Source organism: Pseudorasbora parva, chromosome 1 (assembly GCF_024679245.1).
Source record: "Pseudorasbora parva isolate DD20220531a chromosome 1, ASM2467924v1, whole genome shotgun sequence".
Taxonomy (NCBI): domain Eukaryota; kingdom Metazoa; phylum Chordata; class Actinopteri; order Cypriniformes; family Gobionidae; genus Pseudorasbora; species Pseudorasbora parva.
Window position 1 is genome coordinate 14387372 of NC_090172.1, and position 24853 is coordinate 14412224.

The 24853-nt window shown below is 36.8% G+C and overlaps 1 protein-coding gene across 1 annotated transcript in view; it reads left to right on the forward strand.

Moving 5' to 3' along the window:
- Positions 1 to 24853, forward strand: part of LOC137051932 (phospholipid-transporting ATPase ABCA1) — a 365555-nt gene that overhangs the window by 194964 nt on the left and 145738 nt on the right. Inside the window, exons 17-24 of the mRNA XM_067428858.1 lie at positions 924 to 1128; positions 5180 to 5296; positions 5373 to 5544; positions 5844 to 5975; positions 9617 to 9756; positions 9915 to 10052; positions 22796 to 23001; positions 24353 to 24416. Of these exons, the coding sequence (XP_067284959.1) occupies positions 924 to 1128; positions 5180 to 5296; positions 5373 to 5544; positions 5844 to 5975; positions 9617 to 9756; positions 9915 to 10052; positions 22796 to 23001; positions 24353 to 24416 (1174 nt within the window). The remainder of the gene's footprint in view (positions 1 to 923; positions 1129 to 5179; positions 5297 to 5372; positions 5545 to 5843; positions 5976 to 9616; positions 9757 to 9914; positions 10053 to 22795; positions 23002 to 24352; positions 24417 to 24853) is intronic.

The following is a 24853-nucleotide window of genomic DNA, read 5'->3' on the forward strand; positions in this document are numbered from 1 at the left end:
AGTTTTTAAAAAAAAAAATTACATGAAATTATATTTTAGTTATATTTTTATTCTTATTTCCAAAACAATAGTATTAATGAAATTACATCTAAAGATACATTCAAACTAAAATATTTGTATTTGCTACAATTAAGTGTCCAAAACATTACATTCAGTTCACACCTAAGTACTGTTTGTTCTTTTTAAAGTATATTATTTCTGAAATTTGAAATCAAAGTGAGCTTTTTTTCACAAGAACAGGCAACACAAGAGAGGATGAGACAAGAGATTTATAACCATGATAAGAGAAAAGAAAAGAATGAGAGACGATGTGTTATTTGAACATTCATTTAACTCAGTGAATGAAGTGCTCAAGTCCTCTAAAGGTACAAATCCACAGAAGCAGATTCAGATCTCTGGAGAAGCTCATCCTGGTGCTCCATTCATCTCCAATGAGAATGTGCATTAGTGAGAGAGTGATAGCAGTGACCCCACACCTGAAGAGAAGAGCGATGGAGGAGTACTTTTGCCCTTTGAGAAAGAGAAAGACCAACTAAATGACTTACAGCTGCACTTCCGTCATTGTGACCAATAAGAGTGACCTTTATCTCACGCAAAGATATTCGCTCTATTCAGCAGTGTGTGGATGTCTTCCTTTTATCAGAGAGAAGATTGTGTGTGTGTGTGTGTGTGTGTGTGTGTGTGTGTGTGTGTGTGTGTGTGTGTGTGTGTGTGTGTGTGTGTGTGTGTGTGGCATTCAGGCGCCACTGTCTAGGCTAGATGAATGAGTCTGCAGACCCATTAATGTGAGCTGTACTGTTTACTTTGAAATTTATGGATCATGGCAATGCTTCTGCTTTGATCTCATATTCATACCTGAGTAAAAATGCACACTGGAATGAAACATTTACATTTGCATTAATGGCCTGTCTCTCTCCCAATAGAGCCTGCTGTCATGTGTGGCGTTTGGATACGGCTGTGAGAATTTCGCCCGTTATGAAGAGCAAGGCATCGGGATTCAGTGGAGCAACATCCGGATCAGTCCGCAGGAGAACGATCGCTACTCCTTCATCGTTTCCATCGTCATGATGCTTTTTGATGCTTTCCTTTACTGGATAATGACCTGGTACATCGAGAACGTTTTTCCAGGTATGACCATCTGACAGCATAGATACACCTAGAAAATATTTACGTAGGTTATGCATTTTAATTTTTTTCCTCCGTTTTGAGATTAAAGTTTTTATATATATTAGGGTTGTAACAGTATGAGATTTTCATGGTATGATAATCGTCTCAGAAAATATCACGGTTTCACGGTATTAAAAAGTCTTTGTTTTGCTCTGTTTGTTATTATTATAATCATCAGCTACAATGACCCATCAATAAATGAAAACAGATTTTTTTAATTATTATTATTATTTAACATATGGTTTATATCAAAGTTTTTTATGGAAAAAAAAAATGAAAGTAAGAGTCTACCTTTTGGGGGGGGGGGGGGGTAAAAAAAAATCCTGATTTGAACAAAATAAGGAATTATATTTATCTTTTTAGATTAAAAAATAAACTAAACTTTAATATTTTTGGAGTTTTTAATATTTTGATATTGTAATTTCAGTTACTCTCCAAATTAATGTAGAAACAATTTAAAGACAGCATATTTAAAATATGTTGTAATGGCATCTTTTTATGAATGAAGGCCAGTATCACTGACACCAATGTCTCTATGAAACATTAATGACCTTACATTACAGTATAAATGAAGGCTACCCAATTTCAACATTTTTTTTTTTTTTAAACTTAATTTAAGTGAACTTAAAACAACTTAAACTAATTTAAAAAATGTAGTTACCAGCTTCCCTGTTAGATATATACAGAAATGTAATAGTTATCAAACAGCTTTCTTAACTGCATAGAAAATACATTAAATATAGATTAATCATCTTCTCTCTGTCCTCGTTATTTCTTTGTTCATCAGTGTAGCTGTCACTTTAAAATCATACCCCGCCGAACATGATGTGGATCTAACGTGCAGTCACGTGCATCTCATTTTCCCACGTTCATTTAATACGTTATTTAACTATTTTAAGACTCCTATTATGATAATACTCAACAAAACTGACATTTTGACAGCATTCCATTCCATTCCTGTTGCTGTTATTGTTTTTTCAAGAGCGAAAGAGAACTCGATGAGTGCCCGAGACTGGCGCAGATAACTTAGGGATCTGATTGAGACGCTGACTGGACATTGACATACTGTTCCCTTCTGTCTTGTGTGTGTGTGCGCGCGTGTCAGCAGGACGTTGACATACAGAACGTTCTCTTCTGTCTTGTCGTGTGTGTGTGTCTGTGTGTCGGGACAGCTTGATGGTCTTCACGAATATGTTCGACATATTTGCTGCTTTTGCAGCCACTTTTCGTGCAAACTGAATAACCATCTTCAAGGACAACCCCGCATTCATTTTTCGAATACCCAAAGTATTCCCTTACTGCAGATTGTAACTTTCTTTTGGTCAGGGGATAGAGATTAGAATGTGTAGCCTCTGACTCTGACATTTTCTCAGTTGTACATAGAGTGGAGTCTAAGCAGTGACGTGTAATCACGTTGCATATGCGCCAGTAGCGCAGGTGAGATCTGTTTTCATATTTTTCTCCAAAAACGTGTATAAGCAAATGCTCACGGTATGATAATCGTACATGTCAATATCGCAAAAAAAAAACGTCATACCGGTATACCGTTGCAACCCTAATATATAGTGCAGCCCCTTTCAGAGATGCGCGTTTCCTATTCAACTGGCGGTATTTTGTGTGTGTGTGTGCGCCGAGCTGTGCAGCGGTTCATGCGAACAGTGTGAGAAACACGGACTTGGGAGTGCTCATGTTCAGAAAAGTAACCTACGTATTCATTTTACCTGATTGTAATGTATTTAGTTCAATAAAACACATGTACTGAGAGTGGTGATGGCGTTGATGATTTACCTCGGACATGAGCGAGAGTTCATCATGAGTGCATCACGCTCAGACTGCAGAAAATATGCTCAGTGTAAAAAAAAAAAAAAAAAAAAAAAAATATATATATATATATATATATATATATAGAGAGAGAGAGAGAGAGAGAGAGAGAGAGAGAGAGAGAGATTCTTTTATGTTTCTAAAATAAGACTCTTCTGCTCATCAAGGCTGCATTTGTGTAGTCAAAAATGCAGTAAAACGGTCAAATATAACAATTATTATAATTTAAAATAACTAAATATAATGTAATTTATTCTGTGACGCAATTTTTAGCGTCATTACATACTCTCCAGTCTTCGGTGTCACATAATCCTTCATAAATCATTCTAATATGATGATTTGCTGCTGAAGAAACATTTCTTATTATAATGTTGAAAAGAGTTGTTCTGCTTCATATTTTTGGGAAAATTATAACAATCATTTACGAGATTAGGGTAATATTTAAAAGAAGTTTAATACAATGAGAATGTAGTGTTGTCACGATACCAAAATTTAGACTTCGATACGATACAAAATCAAAATACCTCGATACCGATACTAAATCGATACCACGGTATAAAAACAAACAAACAGAATAATATGAATAATATGACAACAGAACTTATTATTCATTGTTAAATTTTTTTACTAAAAATTCACTTGTCCAGCATGTTCCTGCGCTGGTTTTTGCCCATTCCCTCCTCTTATTGCTATAATAACTACATGCCATTGTGAACATCCTCACAGAGATCACATTATCAATCATGTTATCATTCACTAACCTTTCACTTCTCAACAGGTTGGGATGACCAAAATCTTACTTCATGATATGAGTAATTTAATATTTTTTTAAGTGTAATTTTATAATTATTATATAGATTTTAAATTGTATTTTTTGTTTTGAAAAAGCAAAAATGCTAATTACAAACAATATGACAAAAACAGTGCTTTATTTTTCAGCTTCATTAGGTCTCTTTAACAGTAGCAAGTCAAGAAATAAGTAAATAATCAAATATAAAACTACTTACTAGTCTTCATTCTATAATTTAACAAGAAACTGATTCTTAATAAATATATTTGAGTTATTTAGCCAAGCATTTGATGGTTTTCTATTTTTAATTGGTGTTTGATTAACATTAAATCACACAGAATATTAGGTCTGTCTTAAGACCTGCACAGATATAATTACCTCAGCTATACACTCACTAAAGACATATCCGACTGTGTTTACCTGAATACTCGCCAGACCGTGCATTTTTACATATGTTTGACCATTCAAACCCAAATAATAATCCGTGAAAGAACTGAATCGTGACCGCATGTTGTCTGAAAGGTGTGTTTGTGTGTGTGTGTGTGTGTGTATGTATGTGTGTGTGGGCGCGCACTTCAGTTCAGAGTCCAACTGCGTGAGCACGTCCCGCGCTGCGCTTTTTCTTCTCATGCGCGCATATTTCTGTTGCTTTCTTTCTCATGCGCTGCTATATTTAACTCTTCTACTTCCCATGTTTAGTGAACGGTGGAAGCAGAGTTCCGCACATGTGTCCTGACACCTGCTGTCATACTTCCACGCAAATTAAGAATACAGCTTATGTCAGCGCTGTCCTCCTTAAAGTACCGGTACTAATAAAAGTCCATATCGTACCGTTTGTAGTAGGAAGGTATCGCTATACTTTTCTAGTACCGGTATACCGTGCAACACTATGAGAATGTGTATTAAATTTATCAAAAGTGACAGTAAATACATTTGTATTTTAAATAAATGCCATTCTTTTGAACTTCCTATTCATCAAAGAATCCTGGAAAACATGTACCATGGTTTCCACAAAAACTATTTTCAACATTGATAACATCGATACATTTTTGAGCAGCAAATCAGATTTTAAGAATGATTATGGTGCTGAAAATTCAGCTTTGCATCACAGAAATAAATTACATTTTAAAATGTATTAAAACAGAGGTTTTTATTATTATTGTAATGTTTCACATATTAGTTTTTTTACTGTATTTTTGATCAAATAAATGCAACAATGGAGAACATAAGACACTTCAAAGGTTTTTTTTACAAAATCTTGTTTTAAAAAAAGTAGTGTGTAAAAAGTATACCAGACTGAATGTTTGCAGATAAAGTTGGAAATGCTTATATATCCAAAATGAAGACTGCTTTCACTTTGATTTAATAGCATGTGACACAGTTATTTGCGTCTTTCTTTAGGTCAGTATGGTATCCCAAAGCCTTGGTATTTTCCCTTTACTTCCTCGTACTGGTGTGGAACTCAGGTGGGATCTGATGCTGAACCCGACCTGCTTAATGAGCTGGAGGACCAGAACGGTACAAACACACATTCCGCATACAGATATGAAAAACCATTCCTTGTCGAAACTTCTAAAATGAATGTGTGCTGCAGGTTACTTGGAAAAGTCTCCATCTGGAATAAAGCCTGGTGTGTGTCTCCGCAACCTGGTAAAAGTCTATAAGACGGGAAATAAACTGGCTGTAGACGGACTTAGTCTGGACTTCTATCAAGATCACATCACCTCGTTTTTAGGACATAACGGAGCCGGAAAAACCACCACAATGTGAGTTTTTACACGCTCTTACACGTGCATGTGTATAATTCTCATCCACGCAGTCACATACTCAAACATATTATCATGCTCATACATAACTCATACATCTTTAGCAATGGCCCTATGCTATAACATACTATTGGTGTGGACCTGGTCAAAGTTTTTTGCAAACCGCTTTTTTTAAATGCATTACCACAGGTCAGATCTAACTTATGAAAAGTAAAAAGAGACATGCATGACACAATTGAGTTCATGGGGTTGTTTTTCTTTTACGTATTTATCTAATGTTTTTCTTGTTGTTTCCTCAGGTCAATACTGACGGGTCTTTTTGCTCCCACCTCTGGTACCGCTTATGTTAATGGCTATGACATTCGCACCGACATTGACACCATCAGGAAACACCTAGGAATGTGTCCACAACACAATGTCCTCTTCAATGAGTAAAACTCTTTTATCTTCTTCCTCTCTATCACAGGGTCCACAAACACAGATAGGAATAAAAGGAAATCCAATTCAGTGTATTATTTGTTAAAGCTGCCATCTGCAACTTTTATTTTGTGTTCAAGATTTACAAAAATAATATAATGAGAATGTACAACTTATTCATCGATGTTGAAATTGACTTTTGGCAAAGAAGCATCGTGTGTTGATGTTTATTCATATAGTATAATTTACATGAGTATAGAATGTTGAACTGCATCATATCGCCAGGATGATAATCCTCCAGTCTAAAGGGAACTCTACACACACCATCAATAGAAGTGCCATCTCTTTACTGGCACAAAACACCCAGGCAGGTTTCCAAATAATTTACAATCAACGATAAATCGAAATAGAAAAGTTACCGAAAGCACGCTGAATGCCAAACTACTTTGCGCTGAGCAATGTTGAGTTTTTTTACAAGCAGTAAACAAACCGCCACTTTATTTACAAAATTTGTGCCCTCATGTCTTTTTAAAACATTTTAAATCCTGCATTAACTTTTCATATAGTATTTTCATACAAGGTTTTATAATCAATTTGAAAAAAAATGTAACCTCCAGTATCCCCTTTAACCTGAGAATGTGAATATTTTGTAGTTATTATCTCAAAAGCTTCACTATTACCCAGCTAGTGAGGCTTTTGAATTAACCTGTTATTATTGTTAACTAAAATAGCAGTTATTTTTCTAATTTAAATAGAGCTAAAATAAAATTTAAATAATACATGTAAAAGTAAAACATAGAAAGTACTAAAAGGAAAAAAAAAAGCTTATTCAAAATAATAAAAGTGTGTGTGTATACAGGGCTTGACATTAACTTTTTTTTTCTCACCAGCCACTGTGGCTATTGGTTTTCCAAAGTTACTAGCCACTTAGCATTTACACTGGCCACAATTTTGCTGTTTGGAAATTACATTGTATATGTTTAAAGTTGACTTTGGCATGCTTACATTACATGATTTTGAGTAATTTTACCTGATTTAGAAGATTTAAAACCCTTTCAAACTTTTAAATGCAGAGTGGCCACTCAAATCAATACTACATTGTAAATCAGCTGGTATGTGCAGGTGGGCAAGGGGTGGGCAATATTATAGGCTAATATGAGAAATGTAATATGATATGACAGGGCTCGACATTAAGCATGTTCATGTGCTTGTCCTTCGGACAAGTAAATCGTTCACCCACTTGTCCGAGTAAAAAATGTGCTTGTCCGGGAAAAAAAGTTCTGAAACAATATTCTCACCAGTGTTCAATCAGCTTTGACATATTTACATCTGCATATTTGTTTTTTTGGTTTTTTGTAGTTTTTTTGTAGTTTTTTTTTATTGAATCATTTCAAATTTGTGATTTTTTTACCTTTTATAAAGGACATTTCCCCCATAATCTTATTAAATATTTAAATACAGGCTATGCATAAGGTTTCATTTTATATTGTTAAATTTGATCAATACATTAAATTAAAATAAGACACTATAGGGGCTGTTACCAATCAAATTAAATAATTTACACTGAAACATTTCTCCTCGAGAGGCTGCACGAGCGCCAACAGCGCGACCTTGTTATCGTCAGTTCATTATACATTATTATCCACTATCGATCGCCACTTACACTAAATTAATGTACAATCATTCTTGCATTTTGGTGATTCGCTAGTTATTTTTGTTTGTTTTAATCAGGCTCTTTTCCGTCGGGCAAGTAAAATTCTCTTTCACTTGTCCCAAATCCCCTTGTCCCAGAAAGCGGTAATGTTGAGCCCTGTATGAGTTGTTTTAGTTAGGCTATGTAAAAAAACAAAAACAAATAGGCAAATTACAAAAACAATTGTAAATAAAAAAAAATAAAAAAATTCAGATAGTAATATATATATATTTATTTAATAAATATATATATATATATATATATATATATATTAGGGCCGGGACTCGATTAAAAAAATTAATCTAATTAATTAGAGGCTTTGTAATTAATTAATCGAAATTAATCGCATTTTAATCGCATATAAATATTTTACCTGAGAACAATGAGAAGTAATTTTTCACATGTATTTTTAGTATACCATTGAATAATGACTGAATACATAAGCTTAATCAACAAAATATTGTTTATTTATTTCAGTCCAGCAGACCAGTGCAATGTTTGCCATTAAGTGTAGCAAAAGCATATTTGTGATATTTGAGGCTCGATGTGCTGCGGTGATACGCTAATTCCTTTTTGTATAGCAGGGGTGTCCAATCCTGCTCCTGGAGGGCCACTGTTCTGCTGAGTTTAGCTCTAACCCCAATTAAACACACCTGTACCAGCTCATTAAGGTCTTATTAGGCATACTAGAAACTTTAGCAGTGTATTGAGGCAAGCTGGAGCTAAACTCTGCAGGACGTCAGTGGCCCTCCAGGACCGACTTTGGATACCCCTGTTGTATAGCTTGCACACAACCATGCTCTTGTCGATGCTTCCATCATTTCGTTTTTTAAAACTAAATTTCCCATCCTCCACGGGGCCAAGCAAAGCGGTCTCATCAGCTTCTTCGTTCATGTTCACTATGGTTTGTTGTTGTCATGGTTGTTGTCGTGTGACTCATGAGCGCTAGTTGGTGTTCCAGTATAATCGGTCCGTCAAAACTCATTCATTGAAAAACGTTCCGCGGGGCAAAAATAAGTGCGATTAATTTTTTTTTTTTTTTTGCGTAATTAATTAACGCGTTAAAGTCCCATAGTTAATTAATCTTAATTAACGCGTTAAAGTCCCGGCCCTAATATATATATATATATATATATATATATATATATATATATATATATATATATATATATATATATATATATATATATATATATATATTAAAAAAAAAAAAAAATATATATATATATATATATATATATATATATATATATATATATATATATATAAAAAATATATATATATGTATATATATATATATATATATACATTTATTTAACATCTGTAGTTGTCTGATTAAAATTAATGACAGACAGGTATTTAATTGGGCTGCTGAATGCATGGATGTAATATTCTGACAGATATCCAGTTATTGCCCACCTCTTTACCATAACCGACTGTGTTCATGCGAGATACTCTATGCGATGGACATTTTGAAATCTGTCTGCCCGTGTATTTGACTATTCCGGAGCAAGGAGAACTCAACCCAATCACATGTAAATGCGTATAAATAGTAAGAGTGTGCAATGTCGTGGAATGTATAGGCCTACACCAAAACTCATTTTGGCGTGCATATGATACGCTGTTTTTCGCTTGCATATGATACGCACTTTATGGCGTGTATATGACACGCTCTTGGGTAGGATTAGGGTGTTGGGGTGGGGGATTTGTATGTATATTACGCCATAAAGTGCGTATCATATGCACGCAAAAAAAAGCGTAGCATAGGCACGCCAAGTTCAGTTTTGGCAATTCCACGACATTGCAAACCGAGAGCGCACGAAAGAGAGAGAGAGAGAGAGCGATTTTGTTGTATGTCATTCAGCGTGATTCCGCCTATCTCACATTCACTAACTGCAAGTTAATCAATAAAGAATTGTAGTTAAATTGTGGCTAATTTTCTTATACCTTTGTTTGTTTCAGCTTGACAGTGGAAGAACACATTTATTTCTATGCCCGTCTTAAGGGACGGAGCTCTAAAGAGGTGAAGAAGGAAATTGATCAAATGATTAACGACGTGGGTCTGCCTCACAAGCGCAAAGACCTCGCCAAGAACCTCTCCGGTGTGTGTGTGTGTGTGTGTGTGTGTGTGTGTGTGTGTGTGTGTGTGTGTGTGTGTGTGTGTGTGTGTGTGTGTGTGTGCATCAGCAGCATTCATGTAAACTACGCTAACAATGCTTACTGACACTAGAGATTTGAACTTTCTGTTATACGTATTCAGGTGGAATGCAGAGGAAGCTGTCTGTTGCCATCGCATTTGTGGGCGGGTCGAATGTTGTGATTTTGGATGAGCCAACAGCAGGAGTCGATCCCTACGCACGCAGAGGCATCTGGGAGTTGCTGCTCAAATACAAAAAAGGTAACTGAAATGAAACACAAAGGGATCGACAGTGCAAGTATTTCACTCACATTTGCAACAATGTGATTTGTGCAAACTGTAAAATCCATTTGGCAGTGTGGAGGAAAAAAAAGTCCCTGCGGCTCCTTATAGAGTGCATATTTTATCACCCTCATCTTTTTGTATGAGCAGCAATGGTAAAGCATAGACATGTCTAAATTAAAAGTACTGGTATATTTCAGGCTTGATTATAATGAAAACACATTTTATTATATTTGTGTGTGTATGTATTACATAATAATTCAACTTGTACGTTCCATTTGATTCAACTTAAATGCTTGCAGCTTATGTCTGGGCAGCACCATCACTTTATGAAAAGAGTAAGAACATTATTTAACCAATATTGTGTTAAAGAATATTCTTACTCCTTTCTTTCTGTGATGTTGCATCTGAGACATAATATAAATATATATAGTATCTCTGAAATGGCAAGGCTTGTGGGTTGCTCCCGGTTAGCATTAGTGAGAATTTACCAATTTTTGTTCGAGGAGGGACAAACCACAACCAGGCAACAGGGTAACAAGGGCAACGAAGGCTATCCTGTCTGTTCTGAGCCTACAAAAATTCTACAGTGGCACAAGTTGCACAAGATTTTAATGATGGTTATGGGAGGAATGTGTCACAAGACACAGTGCATCACAAGGAAATGGACCTTGGAGCAGTGGGTCTAAATCCCGTTTTCCTTTTCTTCATGTGGACGGCCGTGAATGTGTCTAGAAGCTCTGGGCAATGTTCTGCTGGGAAACCCTGGGTCCAGCTACTCATGTGGACATAAATTTGACACATACTACCTACTTAAACATTATTGCAGAACAGGTACACTCCTCACTGAAAATAGTGTACCCTTGTGGAAGCGGCCTCTTTCAGAAGGATAATGTACCCTGGCACACTTCACACATTTTTCAGGAATGGTTTGAGGAACAGTGATAAAGAGTTCAAGGTGTTGCCCTGCCCTCCAAATTCTCCAGAGTTCAATCCAATTGAGAGTCTGTGGGATGTGCTGGACCAAGTTCGATCCATTTTGGTTCCACTTTCCAACTTACAGGACTTAAAGGATCTTCTGCTAACCTCTTGGTGCCAGATACCACAGGACACCTTCAGGTATCTTGTAGATTCCATGCCTCAGCAGTTCAGTTCTGTTTTAGTAGCACACAGAGGACCAACAGCATATTAGGCAGGTAGTCATAATGTTTTGACTCAGTGTATAGTTTAGGTAAAATTAGGATTTTTATTTATATTTATATATATATATATATATATATATATATATATATATATATACTTTAAATAATAAATACAGTCATAAATTATTACTTTTTGAAGGAGACATTTTTATTTGGTGTACTTGTTATATTTTAATTAATTTAGGAAAAACACATTATTTAAAACATTTTCATTATGCCCCTATTTTTTAAAAAACAGTCAGTCTCCTTGTTGCTAGGAGACACATGGCAAATGTAAACAATGTGTGTTCTCAAATCATTTCTAAATATAAAAAATGTTTGAATCCTCACAGTGGATGGAATCAAAGTCTGAAGCCTATCATACACAAGATTTGATTTGAAAACCATCAACTGAAATCTGCAGACTAGCTCATACTTTCAGTTAGTCGTCCAGACTGCAAACCTCACTTGCAAGTTGCAACCATACAAGCTTGAATGCAATCATGGATCTGCTGCAGGATATGAAGAACTTTGGCAACACTTCCATCACGCTCCAGAGAACATGGTGATCAATGGTGTCAACGGTTTTGCCAGGTCAATAAAAGAAATGAGCCGGTCTATAATAATTCCCTGCGTCTGACAGAGGTAGAATGATCTTTTCTGAAGATGTTTTCAGGATGTATGGGGTTAGACCACCGGAGCAGAACATCATGACTCTCGTCAGTACCTTGTCTGAGATGCCACAGCTGATTCTGCCTGTCACACGTTCTCTTATACATTGTGACAGTGTTCGTTCCAGTTTTGAGGAATGATTTGGTGCCTACATACTGTACTGCTGGGTAGGGGTATGCCATATCATACCATCCACGATAACACTGGTATACATTTGTACATGAAAAAAAGTGTCATATCACAATATTAATGATATAGCAACACAATGACATATGGGGCTTTTTTGTTAGCGTGCACTAGGGGTTTTCGATTCCAGGTTTTTTGGAGACGAGTCCGATTCTTGACTGCAACTTTAGGAGTCCATGGAATCGACTCCATTTACTTACATCAAAACATTTCAACTAAAGCTAGCATGGAGGAAGCCTATGTATAATCACAAAAGTCACTATGACTGTTATCTATTTCTAAAGTAAGCTACAATACATGTAGGATAATATGTGTGTGACAGTTTCTGCAACAGCTTTCTGAAGCGGTGTACTACGTCAGTGTACGATTTCCTTAATTTCATTCTTTCCTTGCATATATTGTGCACTCAACTGCCATGAACTATATAAGGGTTCATGAAACAAGTAAGCGATTTCGGACACAGCAACAGTCGACACCGAAAGTCGATTCCTTTGCTGGAGCCTATTTGGAGTCAACTCCACATCACTAGTGCTCACAACAACACCTGTAAGTGAGAGCAGCATGTCAGCCTCTGATGTAGTACCTTAAAAGAGAGCGGTCAGATTTCTTGACAACTGACAAAACATTGATAAGCTGTTATTGATGTTTGCAGTGCAATATTTGACCTGAAGGGTAAAATTGACTGTTATTTTCGTCAGTTACGGTTCAATAGATCCAGCAATCTGCCCGCTCTGAATCAGACATAGATAAGTTAGTGCATAAGATTACATTTATTTAAATTAATAAACTAAGTGTTTAAATGTATTTAAATTAATTATCGAGAGAGAGAGAGAGAGAGAGAGAGAGAGAGAGAGAGAGAGAGAGAGAGAGAGATTCGTGAATGCGTCTGTTTGTCTCTTAACAATGAAGATGTACATTTATTACTTAAAAATAGCAATTTAACCATATCGTTGCTAAGAAATATAATGTAGTGATCAAGTAGTTTAGCAGTTTTATTGCTAAAAGTCGCTTGGCGGCGTTGGTAAGTTTATGTGCTCTTGAAAGCGCAGCCCGATCTCCACTGAGTCTGCTCACTGTATGGGAGTGACGTGTGCGTGTGTGAAAACAGCGCATTAAATGTGCACTATGTAGTATTTTTGCAGTAAAATATCCAAAAACTACTAGGCCAGTGTTTTATATTTTGTTCAGTTGAGTACTTACAATATCCCAAATGTTTCCAACTATTTGTAAAATGTGACAAAATTGCTATTTTAAACGAGGACCCGGGATGTCTCAGAATAGGGTCTGAGTGAGTCGCCTGTCAATCATGTCATATCTGCGTTACCCTCGGTTTCCGGTTTTATTTGGTAGAAACGCTTTACTCTTAGCAATATGAACAAGTGTTACAGCAGCAGCTGAGCGAACGCACAGACGTGTGTGTGTGTGTGTGTGTGTGTGTGTGTGTGTGTGTGTGTCTGTGTGTGTGTGTGCCACTCTCAGCCCAATTAACTGCACTAGTACACATCATTTAATTTTCCTAAATTATTAATTTATTTAATTAATAATAATCGCCTTCACTAATACAATGGGTCGTTGCGTAACAATCGCTCCAGCGGGCATGCTCAGCTCCACAACACTCTGTCCCGCTATGCTTCTTTCTACAGTAACGTTAATCCATTAACATGTTTTCTGCCCGAGTCCTATTTTCCACTGGCTGTGAGGTGAAGACCACATGTCCCAAGATGCTTTTCCCAAAATCCCTTTCTTTCTTTCTTTCTTTCTTTCTTTCTTTCTTTCTTTCTTTCTTTCTTTCTTTCTTTCTTTCTTTCTTTCTTTCTTTCTTTCTTTCTTTCTTTCTTTCTTTCTTTCTTTCTTTCTTTCTTTCTTTCTTTCTTTCTTTCTTTCTTTCTTTCTTTCTTTTACACTTTGAATGAGGTATTCTGTCATCAATGAAAGTAGCTCTCTGGAAAAGGATGAAAAATGCCCTTGATTTTGTTTCCATTAATAAATGCTGCTGCCTACCAGCTGTTCGGGACTCAAACCCAGGTCCACCAGCAGGAAAGTCAGACGCTCTGTAAGGCCCGGCAAAATCGTCTAAATAGAGGCTAACGATGGTGGGTGAAGGTTTTGCACTTGCGTCTCGAATGGTGTGCGAGGAACAGTTTAGATGTTAATTTCCTTTGTTTTCTCAGAGAGTCCTTGTTCCTCAGTTATACATTTTGGCATTTTTGCTAGTTTTTTTTACAGATCTAATTAGGAGGCTAAAGGCTTTTTTTTCCTATATCGTCATAAATATAATTATTTCAAATGTTCTTGAAATATTTTGATAGAAATTTGAGGCTATATCGCCCACCCCTACTGCTGGGGTTATAAAAAACTCTTATTGTTCTCCAAACCTGATTTATGGAGTGCCAGTGTCCTGCAGAGTTTAGCTCAAACTAATTTACCTGGGTTTCCAGCCTTCTATCCACACTAAGCTTCTTCACAGCTTTTTGAAGACAAAAGGTGATGCATTTAAAAAAAAAAAAAATTGCTGTTTTCGCATTGTAGTGTGGACTGCTAAAAACTGAGATATTTGAACTGATAGCATCCACTATCCGTTTGCTTTTTTGTTAAAAAAAACAAACAAACATTTAATTCAGTTGGATAACGGTCATTCCATTTGTAACTAATTATACTAATGTAACCGTCTGCTCTGGAATCAAAGTTCATTGATCACATGACGAGAGTAAGGCGATATGACTGACAGGACCATGGGAGATAATTTGTTGCGCAACAGAGCCTAAGTGTCTGATTAATGTCTTATCTTGTAGAATCTCCCTATACACAGAGTATGTCCGATCATAAATTTGAAAGCAAAAGTAAAAGGCATGCTTCCTGGTGTTAACAAATTAGGATACAAAAAGTAGTTAAGCTATCTTAGGCTGGGCTGTGTAGTTGTAACCAACTCTTAGCTCTGCTCTCTGTTTTAGTCTCTGTTTGCACTTTGAATATTGAGAGAGTTCTTTGATTATGGTTGCACTTATACTCAGTTGAGTTTGTAAAACCTTTGACAGTGATTGTATATTGTTGTCTTTCAATGCATTTGATAATTCATACACAGAACTGAAACAACATTCATTACAAGCATTTCAAAATGCACCTGCAGACCATTTTTCCAGTCATGAATTTTATCTCGTCTCATTCTCGTGAACCCAATCTTGTGTCTTGTATCTTGAGTTAAGTGACTCGTCACACCCCTGATAGATATCTATATTTTAACCGGCATATGCTTGCTAAGGTCCCGATCAGAGAGAAAAAGGTTTTTTTTGGTAGACATTTTTTAATTTAGAACGTGTTTTTCAGGTTCGAAAATGAGAGGCACACTGCATTTTTTAATGTTGCTAGGTAACCCTTGAATCAGCTATCATGTCAATCTAATCAAGGTAACGTTCACCACAATGCAGAGCCAATGTAGATTCAATGTAAATGAGAAACTTTAGAAACTTGAAGAAAACTTGAGAACACTAGTGCAGACCGCTTACTTCTATTAGATAGCTTTAAACACTGGTTTATTTAATGTGTATCTTCTGTTGTATTTGTTTGCAATTAGTTTCTTATTTAGGTGGTTGCAGATGAGTAAATGTCAGTATAAAACTCTTCTGCACAGTGGAAGCTTGTTTAATCAGTGATAAAAATGTTAAACATTCAATTCATAATTATTGTCAATACTAATAAGTCTTGCAGTCCTCAGGGGACTGAAATAACATATTCAGCCCATTTCAGCTGGTTGAATGTGTAATTAGAGAGCAGCTGATGATTATTTGATTAGTGAAGGCGATTATTGTCTGATTAATAATTTAGGAAAATTAAATGATGTGTACTAGTGCAGTTAATTGGGCTGAGAGTGGCCCTTTCTTTGTGTCACACACACACACACACACACACACACACACACACACACACACACACACACACACACACACACACACACACACACACACACACACACACACACGCACACAAATCGATTAAGGAGTTTTGGGCTTTTAGAGTGTAGTGTTAACATGTGGATTGTACGATGCTGTAGTGTTTGAGTTCAGCTGGTCGCTGCTGTACCAACCACATTCAAAGGTGATGGAAGTAGAGGTTTTTTAAAAATCGTTTACGAATGCTCACATGTGTAAAATTACAGTTAAAACAGTAATTTTCTGAAATAACCCTTTTTGTAATAACATGTACATGTATTTCTGTGATGCAATTTTCAATTTTTAGCAACATTACTCCAGTCTTTAGTGTCACAATCCTTTAGAAATCATCCTAATATGATTTGCAGCTCAAGAAACATTTCTTAATGTTGAAATTTTGTTAAAGGTGTCATGAACTGGGTTTTTTTTTTTTTCTTTGTTTTTCAGGTCAACTAATGACGTTCGTGTAGTTTTTACATTCAAAAATATCATAACTAATAAGTGATAGGCTATTTTCTACACTGGTTTTGAGGCTCTCTTCAAAACCCTGGGTTTTGATGGGCGTGTCGCACTGGAGACTTGAAAGTAACCGCCCACGGCTAGGATTGGATAAAATGTGCATATAATTTGCGGAGCTTCAGCTCCGCCGTCATATCTAGCCCTTGTCAGTTCAGTTCACATGAGGGAGAGATTATTTCGAAAGCAGAAACTGCAACTTGTCTTTATTAAACAAACACAATGATTTATTTCTCGTCCACCCGGGATTGCATTACATGGCCCGCACGATTGGTCGATATAAGCTCGCCCAGATCAAATAAGAATTTCTGCCGACGGGCATACGTTTTGGTCTTGTACAGCCCCGGGACTAGTACTATTACTTAAAAAAAGTAACTATTACTTTAAAAAAGTTTGTTGCACCATTCCTGTCGGATCCAATATAGAAGGCACAACACTGTGTCTGTGAATCCAGCACTTGAGACGTGTTTACAAATGACTGGAATGTGAAATGAAGCGAACACACAAACGTTCTTCCCCACGTGAGCTGGAACTTCATAAAAAATAAATGAAGTATCAAACATTCCTAATATTATGATCCGAAGGAAGCTTATGCAGCAACTGTGTTCTTCCACAATATCTTGCTATCTTCTTCCACGTTTATTGCTGCTGGCTAGCGAGCCGATCAGCTCCATGAGTTGGGTGGACGGGGCTACTGAATTAGATGAGTCGGTGGGCGGGGCTACTGAATTAGATGAGTCGGTGGGTGCCCTTACGCAACAAAAATATATTTCTCAATATATTAGTTGACAATATATTTCTCAATATATTAGTTGACAATATATTTCATGTGTCTCCATATATTGTGAAATTTACATGGTAATATATCATATGATATATTATATAATAATATATTATATATGCAAGTTATATATTGCAATATATGGGACAATACTGCAATTATTGCCGTTTTCATATATTGAATAAATACATATCATTATACTATTCAATATATTGCTATGTATATTGAAATATATCCTACAATATATGAAATTATATATTGAAAGAGTCATTGTATATATATGTAAATATATATGTAAAATTATATGAGATAATATACCTCAATGTACTGGATAATATAATCAGATTTATATGGGAACATATCTCTTAAATATATTGATTTATATTACATAGTATATAATTATCATATATATTGTATACATGGTAAATATGAAATAATCTAATGTACACTGTCTGTCATATATTTTAAAATATAACAGATTAAAATATAATATAGAAATTAGGGCCGCGACTCGATTAAAAAAATTAATCTAATTAATTAGAGGCTTTGTAATTAATTAATCGCATTTTAATTGCATATAAATATTTGACCTGAGAACAATGAGAAGTAATTTTTCACATGTATTTTTAGTATACCATTGAATAATGACTGAATACATAAGCTTAATCAACAAAATATTGTTTATTTATTTCAGTCCAGCAGACCAGTGCATGTTTGCCAGTTTAGCAAAAGCATTTTTGTGATATTTGAGGCTCAATGTGCTGCGGTGATACGCGAATTCCTTGTTGTATAGCTTGCACACAACCATGCTCTTGACGACGCTTCCATTCTTTCGTTTTTTAAAACAAAATTTCCCATCCACGGGGCCAAGCAAAACAGTCTCATCAGCTTCTTCGTTCCATAGCTTCGTTCATGTTCACATGGTTCGTTGTTGTCGTAACTCCCATAGACAGGTGACTCCGGAGCGCTAGTTGGTGTTCCAGTATAATTGGTCCGTCGAAACTCATTCATTGAAAAACGTTCCGCGGTGCAAAAATAAGTGTGGTAAAAAAAAAAAAGTTTTTTTTTGCGTAATTAATTAACGCGTTAAAGTCACGTAATTAACGCGTTAAAGTCACGTAATTAATTAATCTTAATTAACGCGTTAAAGTCCCGGCCCTAATAGAAATATTTTCTAAATATAGAAAATATATTGAATGTCATGCACCACCATATTTTCTAAATATAGAAAATATTTTGAATGTCATGCACCATCTGATTTGGGCTATTGTTAATCAACCTCTGTAAACATATGCAGGAGCTTGCTTAACTCACAAAAAATACTTTGTTTCAATAAACATACATGAAATAATTCAGTTTTGTTTGTATATCAATGTATTTTAATATATGAATCAATATATAGCAATAGGTTGTCCATCCATATATTGCTATATATTTTCAAATATATGAGGAAGTTTCTGATACATTGAAATATATTTTCTAATGTATTGCAATATAAATTCTAGTATATTGCAATATATTTTTGTTTCGTAAGGGTGGGGTTACTGAATTAGATGAGTCGGTGGGCGGGGCTACTGAATTAGATGAGTCGGTGGGCGGGGCTACTGAATTAGATGAGTCGGTGGGCGAGTCTACTGAATAAGATGAGTCGGTGGGCGGGGCTACTGAATTAGATGAGTCGGTGGGCGGGGCTACTGAATTAGATGAGTCGGTGGGCGGGGCTACTGAATTAGATGAGTCGGTGGGCGGGGCTACTGAATTAGTTGAGTCGGTGGGCAGGGCTACTGATTTAGATGAGTCGGTGGGCGGGGCTACTGAATTAGATGAGTCAGTGGGCGGGGTTACTGAATTAGATGAGTCGGTGGGTGGGGTTACTGAATTAGATGAGTCGGTGGGCGGGGCTACTGAATTAGATGAGTCGGTGGGCGGGGTTACTAAATTAAATGAGTCGGTGGGCGGGGTTACTGAATTAGATGAGTCGGTGGGCGGGGCTACTGACTTAGATGAGTCGGTGGGCGGGGCTACTAAATTAGATGAGTCAGTGGGCGGGGTTACTGAATTAGATGAGTCGGTGGGCGGGGCTACTGACTTAGATGAGTCGGTGGGCAGGGCTACTAAATTAGATGAGTCAGTGAGCGGGGTTACTGAATTACACGTTCTGTAGAGGTGTGTTTCATAGTGCTATGACGTAAGGATGAAGCTCATGAACGTTTTCCTGCCCTGGTGTCTATAAAAGCTTTTCTTTGACTAAAAAGGAAGTTTTCCAGCTCTGAAACTTATATTTTCTGGATAATATATTTATATATCATAATAATAATATATTTTCAGCTCTGGATAATTTTATATTTTCGTGACCTTTTATATATCAAAAGCTCAAGGGAAAGTTGATTTCTCAATTCATCACCCCTTTAAAGGTGCACGATGCAACTTTTCGTCCACTGGAGGGCGCCTATTCTAAACGGCTCGCGAGTACCGGGACTCGGTACTCGCGAAAAGTAAAAAGTTTCTCTTTTATTATGACGAGACAGGACACAGTCGCCGGGCGTACGCACTTCCGCTTTTTCTGGTCAGGTAAAAACAGCTTTTTTTATCATATCAGATACATTTAGGGGCCAAGGGCTTCGGCCATCCGTCCACTCTCTTCCCTGAACTGAAATGAAGTAGTGGGCTGTACTTTCCACACGATTGACATCAGGTTCAAGTACGCCAGGTTGGCTGGTGGTTATGTTGCCCGCATACCGCCTCCCATGGCCAAGACTGGTATTACGACACCTGTCGGGCCGGGGCTAGTAATGCTACTGCTAATTAAGGTTGATATCTCTGCAGCACTATAACTTGACATTTTTTTAATGACATCATCGCCCTTATTTCTTCTCATTCTTTTGATGCGGGTAGGTCATTTTTTGGATATTTTTACCTCAATTTTTACAGATGGCACCTTTAAGACTTGTATAGCTTAATATAATATAAATGATGTCTCTTACTAAAATATGTAGTAGAAAACCCATAAAAGAAAAATCCATTACATATTCAAATAAATAATATAAATAAATACAACACTGTTGAACACTGTTGTATTTATTTATATTATCTTATTTGAATCTTTTAATTTATTTTTAAAGAAATTTGCAATTTGCATATTACATTATATGTCAGTTTGTGTAATATGTCTGGTCTGTATTTTGTGTGAATTTTGCTGCTGCAACAACGCAATTTCCCTTTGGGGATTAATACATTTTTCTATTTCTATTTGGACAATGGCCGGCGCCATTTTTTTGTGCGTTCTATGTCAATGACGTAGAATGTTGCATTCACCAATCAACTGATGCTACCCATAGCTATTTTTACCACAACACAACTCGAAAAATATTTAAACAAAACCAAATAATTGCTTTGTCATTGCATTTAAAACACACTACAACACAAGTGCACGCATGGTCACTCATTAAAGCGATACTCCACTGCTTTTACATATTAAATTATGTTATTCCCTTAACTAAGACGAGTTGATACATACCTCTCTCGTCTCAGTGCATGCACTTAATCGCTCTGACGCACGGTGACATATAGGATAACTATAATGTACAGCGGAATAGCACTGTTGAGAGTACTTCGACTCGGCACAGTAAAAAGTCACGCCTTAAAATCCTCCCTCAAATCTCCCCCTAACCCTCTCATTTCCATCAATAGGGGGAGAGGATTTTTCAGGCGTGACTTTTTACTGCGCAGAGTCGAATAACTCAAAAATGCTATTCCAACATACATTATATTTATACTTTTTAACCCGCTTAAAAAAACACAACGTTTTATTTTGTGTCACCATACTAGGTTGTTCAGCTATTCGTGTAACTGTATTTAAATAGGGAAAACGTGGAGGTGTTTGGTCGCTTCTAACTTGATCTCTGTTTGGTACCATAGGGAATGAATTGGGTGGGCTAAGTTAAATGCTATCAGAAATTCACCGCGCGTCAGAGAGATTAAGTGCACGCACTGAGACGCGAGAGGTATGTATCAACTCGTCTTAGTTAAGGGAATAACAGTTTAATATGAAAAAGCGGTGGAGTATCCCTTTAATTATCCATTGTAGTCTTCTTGCATTATTGTATTATTTCAGTTAGACTAAAGCATTACGTGACATATTGAAAAGACTAGTTATTGCTTTGATTCCACAGAAAGTGAATTCTTAAAGTGCATGTACTTAGGAAAAGATCACTGTTTTATAGTTTGTTGTGCTGTTTTGCCTTCTTTGATGGATCACTGTTCCGTAATACAAAGCAACACAAATCAAACCAGTCATATCTCTTTATATTTTTACTTCTCTCTTTCTATCTATATATCTATTCATCTCTCTCCAGTGTTGTTTATTATCTGGAGCTGAATGTCACACCGAATGGGTGTGTTGACACAGATCCATCTGACTGTACAGTATGATTTGTGTGTATTTGTGCCTGTAGCACCAAAAAGGTGTGTGTTTCTTTGAACCTTTCAGATTCTTCACATACAGCAGTGGCCAACAATGATATCTGGAGGGGATATTTGTTTTATATTTTACCATAAAAGTTCAATGAAACCATCAAAATATGAGGAAAATATTTTATATTTCTTAAATATGAGGGGGAACAAAGACGTTAAACTTGGTCAAAATATTTATCTGACCAAATAAGTAAAAAAAGAAAAAAAGGGAAACTACAGCTACAGATTTTATATTACAATAAAAAACAAATGCATGAAAAATAAAAAGCTCAAAGGAAAAGGCCTACATTGACTACAGTTACTAATATTTTGTTGGTTCTCTCTTGTTGCGTATGTGTTCATTTTTATTTTTTTTTGGCTGAAATTAATGTCCACACAATTTGCCACAACAATGTAATAAGCTTAAATATGTCAATTATCCTAAGCCAGACATCACTTTTTGGCCACTACTATTAACTCTCCAAAATAAGAGTTAAACATGTTTTCCATTTCAATTTCAGGTTTTATAGTCAACAGTCACTCATAGTGTCCAGATTGTTGCATTACAAGGTCCAACATCAGCATCTCTCAATATAAACACGAGTTTCTCTGCCAGGTTCTTACGTTCGCTGACTGTGAGAAGCACAGATGCGTGATATTTCATGATATTTCTGCTCTCGGCAAGTCAAAGGACAGACGCCTTGAACTCCCACTGCCTCGTCACACAGGCAGAGCAAAAATAATGCTGGCGCAGAACCCCACGGGTGTCTGGCTTCACTGCGAGCTCCGGCGAATACAAAAGAGAGGAAACTTTTCTATACAGAGAGCGAAAGAGTGAGATCTGAGTGGCACACATATAAAAAGGCCTATATATAGAGCACCCTGTTTTCCAGTGCACCTGCACTTCAAACACATCCTATCCCATTCAAATGAGAAAGAGCCCTTCAGAAATCCACGTTTGCAGCTGAACTTTGGTTTTCGCACTGAATGTGTGTTTGCGTCTTCCAGGTCGTACTATAATCCTGTCTACCCATCACATGGATGAAGCAGATATTCTGGGCGATCGTATTGCCATCATCTCGCATGGGCGCATCTGCTGCTGTGGTTCCTCGCTTTTCCTCAAGAAAAAATACGGTAGAGGCTATTACCTCACGGTTGCACGGGGCGCTCAGGATCAAGTCAACACACAACGGCCAACACCATCAATTAAAGAGGTAAGCTGGCCTTTGCAACACTCAAAATCCACGCCGCCAGTCAAACATGTGGACACGTCAACTCATTCCTTATAAGTACTGTTTCACACCTTTAATCAAAAGTACATACATTTCTTAGGTGCATCCTTTCCTTAAAGGAAGTGTAAACTAGTACTGCAATCACTTTCAAATGACTGTAGAGCGGAACCCCCCCCCCCCCCCCAACTCGAGGTTGCCAGATAGGCTGCAGGATCAGCAGGAATGTTTGTAGCTGCAGCTGTGGTAACTACAGCAGATCTGGCAACCCAGATGCCAAAACACTACTGACCTTGTGATTGGTAGATAGGTGGAGGGAGAGCTTCAGGCCAAAACACAACATGTCAACATCAACATCAGTTGAGGGCTGCAACAGCAACTTTTAAATGACAATATCCTGGCCGGACTACTGTTGTCAGTGATATAAGTATTTGAAATTAACATGATTTCTTAATGTCTAGTGACATATCAGGACCATTTTATGATTAATTGAAGTACATTTCTTACATACAGCTCTTTTAAATTTTGATTTGTTTTGTTTGAACATTGAGTTTCCATGTACGATGACCACTAGTTGGTTTTGTTTTTGGCATGGCATTTTTTCCCCTTTCTTGTGATATGGCATTTGTCTGGCAATCACCAGACCAAGCTCAATTTAAGATTGATCATTGGTTTGGGGAGTCTGCTCTGTAATTTTACTGCACAAGAGGCGTGACAAACAAGCATAGTTTAAATGACTCTTTATGCAATTAGATAGTCCTTTTACCAATCAGACCACAAGAGGCGCGATCAACGGGCAATGACCCATCGCTTCTCTGTCCAGCATTGTGTTAAACCCGCCAATAGCCGCCAGGTGGATAAGCCAGTCTGTGATTGGTTCCCGCAAAAGTGTGACAGAAGCAGTAGAAATAAATGGACAGGTTTCCAGACTGAGTTTCCGGGCGAAATCAAATCGCCGGCAGATCAGGCTGGGTTTACCCAGTCTAATATGGCATGGCTGGCACCATCAAAAGTCATCACAGGCCAGGCCTTGGTTTGAGCGTGGCTGATTTACCATATTACTTTTGTAAAGAAATGAAAATGTAGTCACGCATTGGTGCAGTGTATAATCCTCAAATGGGATGCATTTATTTCTTAGCTTTTTCTTGAGTGTTTTACCTTGAAACTGCCAAATATAGCTAATCAACAGCACACTGTCAGCTTGAAATAACATAAAGATAACAAATAAAATCTAGATAGTCATATCCCTACTAGCAAACCAACCACAATACTCTGGCATTGGTGTGGTGAGTTTAGCACGGTCAGTTTTTAATTTTGCATTTCATATTTTGTATAGTGTGATAAATTCAGTGTGGATGAGGGAATATGCAGTGACAGCATCAGCAGTCTGGACCCACCAGGTACAGCTCTCTTACACACACACACACACACACACACACACACACACACACACACACACACACACACACACACACACACACACACATACACGTCTATATTACCAAGAGGGGACTATCACTCTACACTATCCAAGAGGGGACCTGTGTTTCTAGTCATTTTGAAGAAACAAAAATCACATACAAAATTTTCTTTTAAGGTCCTTATTCATAATATAACTTCAAATAAGCATTTTTTTATTTTTTTTAAAAATATGCCAAGAGGGGACCTGAACGATGTCTACCTATCCAACAGGGGACCTCCATAGACTCTAATGGAGCTGTGTGTGTTTGTGTGTGACCGATGTCTACCTATCCAACAGGGGACCTCCATTAGTCTGCAGTGGAGCTGTGTGTGAATGTGAAGTGAGCTGGCAGTCAAGTCTGTCTTCATTTTATAT